The following is a 9,837-nucleotide window of genomic DNA, read 5'->3' as shown; positions in this document are numbered from 1 at the left end:
AATTGGTACATTTATCGGTAACAGCCAAGTGCTCCCTTGGAGGTCTCTTCATGAATAATTATTGAATAGATAGAGAAGGTGAGCCTGTGGTTTCCAAGTACCTGCTTTTGCTGAAGGTCTACACAGAAAGAAGAGCACTGTTGGATATTCAGAGGATCAGCCCAATCCGAATGCCTGGAAAACAGCGCTCATCACACACACTATAATAGCACCCAGAGATTACCAGCTGCTCAGGCGGCTCTTGCACACCAGGGAAGTGAGTTCACTGATTATTGCACGTGTATGCTCCACAGTAGTGTAACCAAACCTTCCTTGTGTCAGGAGTGCTCTGCTCAATGACTGGACTCATAGAGGCATCAGAACTTTATCTCCTATCAACACTGGGATTTCCAGTTGTCTGTCCACTGGGTTGAAACAATACCTTGGCTGGAGGGCACAGACATTCTATTTTGCCAGTGAGCCTCCTGACCTGCACCTACAGCCTGATGTGTTCTTCCTTCAGAAACCCTGTTTGTCTGTTTTGTTTTGTTTTGTTTTGTTTTTTTGAGGAAGGGACTTAGGCATACCAGACTGGATTTGAATTCTCTCTGTAGCCAAGGATAACCCTGAATTCCTGACCCTCCTGCTTCCACCTCCCAAGTGAGGATTTGCAATTGCATACAGCTGTCCCATCACACCCAGTGTCAGAATTTCTCTTCATTAATTAAGTGGGAGACGCAGGCAGAGACTCAAGAATCAGAGAGTGGGCTCTCTATGTAAGAGGTAACCAGTACTCTGGTCACCTGGAGAACACATACTGGGTAACAGGAAGGGATCATACTCACCTGGCAGCCTATCCAGATAACATCAGCCAATTGCCTCATGGCCACAGGAGGTGTGTATTATGTTTTGGGGAATGGGCTATGGCCTTTTAACTCTCTGTTTTTAATACAGAGTAATGATAGGACATGGAAGAAAGGCAATTACAAACACAGAGGCATCAGTTTGGGTTTGGTCCACATTGAGGTCTCTCAACACAACCTAAGGAATCCCAAAACTCCACCACAAAGGACACTGGAACTGCAGAGTTCCACTAACCCAAAAGCAAGGATGTTTACTTCTGTCCAGGTGATTTCAGGACTGAGTTTTGAGGTGACATTAGTGAATGGGGTGGTAAGCAAATAGAAGACAAGACAAGAGTTCACATATGAAGACACTTTTTCTAACACTACGCTACTAAGTGCTATTTTTTCAAAGAACTGATTTCTCAACACCACCATTCAACAGCTCAAAGGGTCTGCGGGGGAGGCTGCCTTATATCATCCACACCTTGTGTTTCTCCTTCATTCTCATTGTCTTTCTTTTTTTCATTTTCCCTATATAAAAATAAGGTGGCAACACAGTTTCACGTCTCTCTAACACACCTAAAGTCTGTATAAGCTACTGTGTTCCCTGCCTCAAATCAAAGACCTGAGTTCTAACTTTTCCAGTAACTGACAGAAGGAACAGTGAAGTGTTCCTGATGACTTGGGGGCTCAAGTTCAAATTTTTGAGGGCTAAGCATTAGGTAACCACTGGAGTGACATGGCACCCCCGCCCTGCAATGTAACCCACTGACCGTGCACATGAGCACAGGGCCTCTGAAGACAGAATTATCTGTGAAAGAGCATCTGTTAGTTAGTATTGCTTTGACCAAAAACTCCCTCTCCAAACACAAAGAAAAAATACATGCTTTCAATCTTATATTTAACATTTTGTGTCTGATAAAGCAAATTAAAATTTGTTCCAATCTATTTTTTTAAGTTGTGCAATATTTTAAAACTTCACAGCACATTTCCCACTGAGTAAAATCAAGCAATCCCAAAATCTGTATCAATAAATAGAAATTAGTTTCCTAAGTAAACCTACTGGAAAAAAGCAACAGAAATACACAAGAAGCTGTAATTTGCTATGGTTATGTGGAATATGGGAAAAAAAATTACTGGTTTTCTGTACGCTTAGCAATTTTTCAGTTGAATAGTCTTTCTTACCCTGTGTTGGGCCCAGTACTCTGAACCATGTCAGCAGAATCTGCAGTATTCAGAAGGGCACAGTGTCAAACACTACAGGGTGAGTGTTCTAGAAAGACATCCTGCTCTTGAGAGAAAGGAGCAAGTCTAACCCGAGAACTCTGTCTGCCCATAAGTTCCTCCTTGGTTTCCTGTTGCAGGCTCACTTGCTATAACTCAAGGTGTCAGCCTACCTGTAAAGAGCTGCCTGCCAACTCTCCCATTCAGGAAAAAAGGCCAATCCACAAGTAGCTGCCTTGTGATCCTAGTTCCTAGCAGGGGTCAGCTTATCCAGGGCCAAGTCTCTTTTTGACCTGGAGGAAGGAGTCTTAGTTCTCACTCCTTCCCCATCTTCCTCCATACAATAAAATCTTGCCACCCCAAGTTTCTCAGGAGTTTTCATAGCCTGACATTCAACAGATCAGTTTCTACAACCCTTCCCAGTGCCCTCAATTACCTCTGGACAAAGGAGCTGGGCTGCCTCTAAGAAGATGGGCTCGAGTGCAGATTCGGAAAAAAAGATTCACAGTCAATGCAAAGTGCTCGTTACATAACATTACATACATAAATTACCTGCTTGATTGGTTCTGTATCTCCAATAGACATCATTTTGATAGGCTGTATTCTCGTAGAGAATAAAAAGCCATGTGACTAGTCACATCACACCCCACTAGTTAGTCTGAGACATTAGGTGATTTCTCTGTCACAGAGATCCATCAGCAGCAATTAGTAAAGGGAATCAACTTCAGTTACTTCCTCCACAGAAACAGTCCCTTTCCTGCCCAGGCAGGCAAATTCTCAAATGATCCTAGGAGAGAAAGGGTTAATGGCAGGTGGCAGGACTGACATAGAATAGCATCTGCTGTCTCCCAGCAATGCTGGGAATCCAGTGAAGGTTCACTGTGGGGCTTAACACTGATGGCGGTACTAGCTCATCCAGAACCAGACCCTGATAGTGCTCAACTTTTTGGCTCCAAATTCTATTCCACACATCTATGGTTTGAAACACTGAGGCAAAGCATCTCCTGAAGGTCCCTTCCCCAATACCACATAGCCCTCCCTCCTGCTGTGCCCCTTGGGGCAGAATCACAGTGCTGTATCAAACTCCTCCAGGGGCTCGGTCCGGTCCTCTTCCCTGGGCTCGGGCTCAGGCCTGCTCTCCTGGTGCTGCTTCATCTGCTCCTTCACTTCTTCCTCCAGGTCACGGGGGACAACAAACTGGTCCTCGGGTTCCAGCTGAGTGGGGGCAGCAAAGTAGCCAGTTTTCCTTCTGGGTACTTCTGTGGCCACCTCAATGAGGTTCAGGCTGTCTTCTAGGGGCACAATGGAGCCATTGGAGAGTTTCTTCCCATACAGACAGGAAGTGGAAGGAGACTTCTGTAGCTCCGTCTTGTCTTTGTTCACGGGCAGAAGTATACCACTATTCACACTGTTCTGTCTTCGGATCCCAAAAGCCAACCCTCTAGCATGTTCTTCTGGACACGGGGTAGAAGAATTCTTTGGGAGAGTAGGGGAATTCTCAAGGTCTCTTCCTCGGCAGCAGTGGATGTCTACCTCCACCTCTACCCTGCTACCATTGGTTATGACCCCTGCCACAGGCTGGTCATCATCACTGTCCAGTCCATTGTCAGACTGATTGCTGGAGAAAGTAGCACAAGAAGGCTGGCGCTGGAAAACTGCTGAAGTGGGTACTGGGTGCAGGCTGCACCGCCTCTCTGGCCTCGGCAGCAGGCTGGCCTCCAGGCCCCCAGGGTTATGCTCATCAGAAGCGGTGGAACCCACTTCGCTGCTCACCTCTGAGGTGGACATCTCACTGCTGAACTCTGAGGCAATCCCACTGCTAGAGGAGGGAGTGGTCGGCTTGGGGGCGTCCTTGATGGTGGCAGTTGAAGCAAATCCCACAGGGCCTGGAAGGGTGAGCCCGTTCATTTCACAGGTGCAGCCTTCCTCACCAATGTTCAAATAAACCACCATCGCCCCCACATTGTCCTGACAGCCATAGCTCTGCGCTAATGTGCACAGCTTCTTAGCAGCAGCTAATGGGTCTTGTACGTGACGCACTGCGTTGACAGCTTCTAAATATGACAAGTGTTCCCATAGTGCTTTGTTCCCCAAAATCAGCAATTCATCTTGAATGGTAAGTGGAGTGGAAGATATATGGGGCTTGGGGAGGATCCACGGGTAGAGGTATGTACATCCTAGCATCCGGGTACAGCAGGTTACTCCATTCACCTTATTGTCCTGGAGGTGAGAAAAACAAATTCTGAGAAAAAAGCAATATGATATTTGGTCTTTTTCTAAATCACAATATTTAGGGAGAGAATGGGGCCGGGCATGGGCTTCTGAAACCTCAAAGCCAGCCCCCCGCCCCCATAATGACACAACTACCTCCAGCAAGGCCACACTTACTCCAATAAGGCCACACTTCCTAATCCTTCTCAAATAGTGCCACTCCCTGATGACTAAGCATTCAAATATATGAACCTATGGGGCCATTCTTATTTAAGCCATCACAGGAATGTATAGTAGAACCAAATTTATATATTCTATGTTCTAGGAGCAGTACAAGTGGACTCATAAAATAAACGTATAGAAGTTTAAAACAAAATACCATACCACTATTATACCAAGGACTTGAGAGGATTAAAGTGAAATCCAATTAAAATTAAGTGACTAACAGGCAGTACTACCTCAAAAGATGCTTGTTCTAACATGAAGGACAGGCCTCAGCATACTCTTAAATAGAGAGATGTGTTTGAGAAATGATAAACAGAACCTGTCACCAGTTCCTCATCACTAGTATCTTTTCAAGGCCCAAACTCAGACGGCATCATAAAGACACAATGGAACTAAACAGATCTCAAATGGGTTAGAAACTTTTAGGTGCTGAAGCATTAAACAAGTCCTAAAAAAGGAGTCTGAATCCCAACCTCTCGTTGAGACTGTGACCAGAATGAATGGACTCAACAAGTACCTGGGCGAGTCTAAACCAAGAGAAAAGGAATTGCCCTGGCTGCAGGAGGGAATGGTCACAGACTGGACACTTTCATATTGATACTCTTCATGAAAAACAAACACAATCTCTAACATCATCAAGATGTTAATTTCATAGCTGCCGTTATCCTCTGAGTGAAGAAGCAAAGACTATGGGTGTGCACTTATAAGACTTTGTCACAAATACTAAACTTTATTTTCTTCATATAAAATAGAAATAAAAGTACTTCCTTCATGAGGGTTAAAATTATGAAGACACTTGAAAAATAACATCTATGATTAGAATAAACATAAGAATATTTCACAATTGTCCAGAACCTAAAAAAAATCTAAATATTATTGTCTATAAAAAGATTATTCTATAAAAAACACAGTCAAATAATACATTGTCTTTTATCTATCATTTGTCTTGACTGAGTGATGGCCTTCCTAAGACTAATACATTGTTAACTCCAGAATCTTCACAGTGTTAGCCACAACAAGACACTACTGACGGTGTACTTCCTTGAACAGACTCTAAGGTGGCTAGAACTGACTTGTGCAGAACTCTGACAGGATAAGAGGGTAGATTATTGAATCTACTCTGGAAAAACAAAGGGAGGATACAGATATGATAACATAAAAAAGTAGATTACTGAATCTACTTTTAAAAAGAAACTACTTGTTTTAAATATTTTACATTGGATTGGATTTTTGTATATTGTATACAAATTTTGTATATTGATACAAATTTGAGATTAATGTTGTTAGAACATACTGTACATACATTTTTAATCTTGTTCAAGGTATTGTACCAATTTAACAATATAATACAAATTTCTAGTCCTTGAAAGTTATTATTACAAACTAATCAGGATATAAAGAAATGCAAGTTAGTAGTTAGTCATTACAATCAAACTTGTAGTTAAGAATATTTTCAAGGCCAAACAGAAATATATTTTAGATAGACAGGTCCATCTTCAAACACTTCAGAGACCTATAGAATACGGCATTTAAAATGTTTTAAGAACTTGGACTTTTTTTGACAGTGAGACACGTCTGCTCCTGGCAGCACCAATTACTTCAAAGAAGATGGTGAGCACTAAAGAAACTCCATATGGAGTATGTTTTCTTTATGGCAAAACCTAGCCATGTAGGCAAAGAAAATGCCCTTGCCTCGACTGCTGACAGTATGCTGTCCAAATGGGACAAGCAGGACACAAAAGAAAGGACTGCTGAATTTTGCCAACGCAAGGTAGAACAGCCCTTCAGAATGTCCTGTTTCACAGAAAAGTTTGTCAGATATGCTAGGCATGTACGCCAAGGATGGATGGCCCAATGTTGCAGAGCAACCTTGGGTGACTGTCCAGGAAGCTAGCTGTCTCTGTCATTTCTCACAATGTTTGAAAGTCACTCGCTTGCACTTCCTGCTTACTCAGTATTATTTCCTTCTCGGATCTCTGGAGTTCAAGACTAGATAGTTATAGTTTTCCTTGTTAATAAATTCAGAAGAGAAACTCATTAAAGAGGTTTAAAGCGTATAAGTTTGAGAGAGAGATCAAAAGATAGTTTTCAGTTGATAATACAAGTTAGGATAGAAAGTAAATTAGGTACAATATTTTGGACTCATCAAAATAGTATAAATAATAGAGTGTTTTCTCTGAATTTGTCAAGTGTTAATGGACTAGACAGTATTAATGTAATTATTACCTGCATATACTGTATATAGTTATTGTAATTATTGTATGTAGTTTTTCTTATATTTGTCATAAACCTTTTTATTTTAGACAAAAAGAGGAAATGTGATGACATTTTGTGTATGCTCTAACTAATAAAGCTTGCCTGAAGATCAGAGGGCAAAGCCAGCCACTAGTTAGCCATAGAGGCCAGGCAGTGGAGCCACACACCTTTAATCCCAACACTTGGGATCTCATGCCTTTGCTCCCAGTACTTGGGAGCCACACATGCCTTTAATCCCAGCCCTAGGGAGGCTGAGACAGGAAGTGATGGCTGGGCAGAGAAAAGGGATATAAGGCAGGACACAGGAGCTCAATACTTTCAGGCTGAGGATTCGTAGAGGTAAGAAGTCTCTCTAGTGGTTGGCTGCTCTGCTTCTCTGATCTTTCAGCATTTACTCTGATATCTGGCTCCAGGTTTTTATTATTTAAGACCAATCAGGATTCGTGAAACAGGACTCTGATAAAATAGCCAAGAAACTGGGCCCTTTGATAAAGGAGAAATTATTTTAAAGTGTGTTGCATTTTTTTCTATTGCTTTTGTTAACAAGGCAAAGATGTGCTACATTTGTTTGATTAAATAAAATTAACCTGCAAGCAGGAGGCTCAGTCAGCACGTAGCTGACATGAAGCGGTAGGGAGGAACCATGTGTAGCTAGGGTTCTTAAGTGGGGGGGGTGAGCAGAAGGACTCGCTCAGGTTTCTTGGAAGACAGAAAAGGAGAGAGTCAGCTACTGGCTGTTCAGCCTCTCTGAGTGAGCAGAATTCTACTTCAACCTCTGAATCATGAGTCTTCAGAGGGACAGATCTAGATGAAGTTCCCTAATAGCTCTGAAGAGTGTGTGCCTGCAGCCTTTTCAGCCACACCACTGCAGGTAGTGGAGGAGTTGCAGCTGCTGATTAGAGCAGCACTTGCTTAAGGGGAAGTCACTGTAAATAATTAAAAACCACCAACAGAACAGGCAACAACAGGGAAAGGATGTGCCCCCTTTTCTTTTTTGTTTGTTTGTTTGTTTTGTTTTGTTTTTCAGGACAGGGTTTTTCTGTGTAAGAGCCCTGGCTGTCCTGGAATCTGCTTTGTAGACCAGGCCTTGAACTCACATCGATTGGCCTGCCTCTGCCTCCCAAATGCTGGGATTAAAGGCATGCGCCATAACTGCCTGCCCCCTTTTTAATTGTGTGTATGTGTATATGTGTGTGTGTGTGTGTGTGTGTGTGTGTAAAACAGTAATTGAAGAACAGGTCATGAATTTGAGAGGGGGTAGAGGGAACACAGGAGGTGTTAAGAGGGGAACAAAAGGGGTAGAAATAATACATAATGCTCATGTATGAAATTCTCAAAAAAACTGAATTAAAAATATTTTTGAAGACTCAGAAAAAATTTAATTGCAAAGCATATGGGAGCCCACAGAGGCTTCCTAGTAAGAAATCACTCAGAGTCAGAGACTCTGAGCTTGCTTTACCCAGCAGGGCTGCATCATGGGATGATTTGACCATGGGCGTGAATACCAGGTGTTTGGAAGGGTCACATTTGGTTGTACGGTGAGCTTTGATTTTGCAAGGGGGAAGTCTTTTGCCTCTCCCCTTGGCATATTATAAAAAGCTCTTTCCAATAAAGGATGAGGCTGTTGGGTATTAATCCAGGCCCTCCAAGGCTATCCTGGGTTTCTGTCTTTCTTCTCCTCGGCTAGGTCTCTCTATCTGATAGTTCCTCATTCCTCTCTCCTCCACCTAAGAACCCTTCAAAATGTAAGAGCAGGTTGGAGCTGGACTCCCAAAGGCCCCACAAAAGCAAAACAAAAAAGACTCAAAAGTTTATGCTTTCTGAAAATTCAAAATAAACCACAGACCCAAATTTAACACTCAAAGCTATAAAGACTCTAGAAGATAAAATATACAAAAACATGAATAACCTTGGGTTTGTCAATGCAATTTTAGATTTAACACCATGAAACAGAAAACAGAATTTCAGTCATTAAAACTACTCAGGTGTGTAAGATGGCTGAGCAGCTAAAGGCATTCGCTGTGCAAGCCTGGAGACCTGAGTTCGATCCCTGGAACCCACATAAAGATGAAAGGAAAGAACTGATTCCAGAAAGTACTCCTCTGCCCTCCACATGCAGTCTTATGGCTGTGTGCCCCTTCCCAATTCATATCATGAATACACACATAATAATAAATAAATGAAATAAACAAAAAACCTTTTTTGCTAAAGCAGTGGTTCTCAACCTTGTTAACGCTGTGGCCCTTTAATATAGTTCCTCATGTTGTGGTGACCCCCAATCATAAAATTATTTTCGTTGCTACTTTGTAACTGTAAATTTTGCTACTGTTATGAATCATGATGTAAATATCTCTGTTTCCTGATGATCTTAGGTGACCCCTGTAAAAGGGTTGTTTGACCTACCCAAAGGGTTCACAGCAGCTTATAGGTTGAGAACCACTTGCTAAAGACACCATTAGGAAAATGGAAAGATAAGGCATAGACTGAGAAGTATTTATTGAGCACATACATAATAAAAGACTTCCTTCTAAAACATACAAAGAAATCTCTTGATACATGCCTTTAATCCTAGCACTAGGGAGGCAGGTGGATCTCTATGAGTTCAAGGCCAGCCAGCCTGGCCTACAGAGCAAGTTCTAGGACAGCCAAGGATACAGAGAAAAACCCTGTCTTGAAAAACTAAAAAAAAAAAAAAAAAAAAAAGCAAAGAAAAATCTCTTAAAACTCAACCACAAACAAAATCCCAATCCCAATCCCATCCCATTTAAAATGGGCATAGGACATGAATTTTCTTTGTGGCAAACAATGTTCATAGACTACTACTTTCAGAAGTGAAGGTTATGCTAATCTCTAGGAAAAGAAAGACTACAAATATCTGCTTGATCCTTCCTGACACAGGAGTGAGGCGGGAACAATAATGAGCACCTCAGCAGCTTTTCCTGCTGAGAAGAACAAAGCCTGATAAACTAAGGCCTGGCTGAGGTGACCACAGCCTTCATATCACCTGCCAGCCACTCACTCAGTCACTACCTTCAACTTCTCATTTTTGCTCCTTGCTGGTCACTAACTGCTCAGTGGATTGTGTTTTATTTTATTC

At 42.2% G+C, this 9,837-nt stretch overlaps 1 protein-coding gene across 2 annotated transcripts in view; it reads right to left on the bottom strand.

Annotated features, from left to right (window-relative positions):
* Window positions 1-1,761: 1,761 nt before the first annotated feature.
* Window positions 1,762-9,837, bottom strand: part of Phlpp2 (PH domain and leucine rich repeat protein phosphatase 2) — a 75,548-nt gene continuing 67,472 nt past the window's right edge. For both annotated transcript variants that reach the window (XM_036187145.1, XM_036187146.1), the window contains one exon: window positions 1,762-4,268. In XM_036187145.1, the coding sequence (XP_036043038.1) occupies window positions 3,114-4,268 (1,155 nt within the window). In that variant the 3' untranslated portion in view covers window positions 1,762-3,113. The remainder of the gene's footprint in view (window positions 4,269-9,837) is intronic.

The sequence above is a fragment of the Onychomys torridus genome, chromosome 5 (assembly GCF_903995425.1).
Source record: "Onychomys torridus chromosome 5, mOncTor1.1, whole genome shotgun sequence".
NCBI classification, from domain to species: Eukaryota; Metazoa; Chordata; class Mammalia; order Rodentia; family Cricetidae; genus Onychomys; species Onychomys torridus.
The sequence above is the reverse complement of the archived record's forward strand: the minus strand, read 5'-3'. Positions and strand labels throughout refer to the sequence as shown.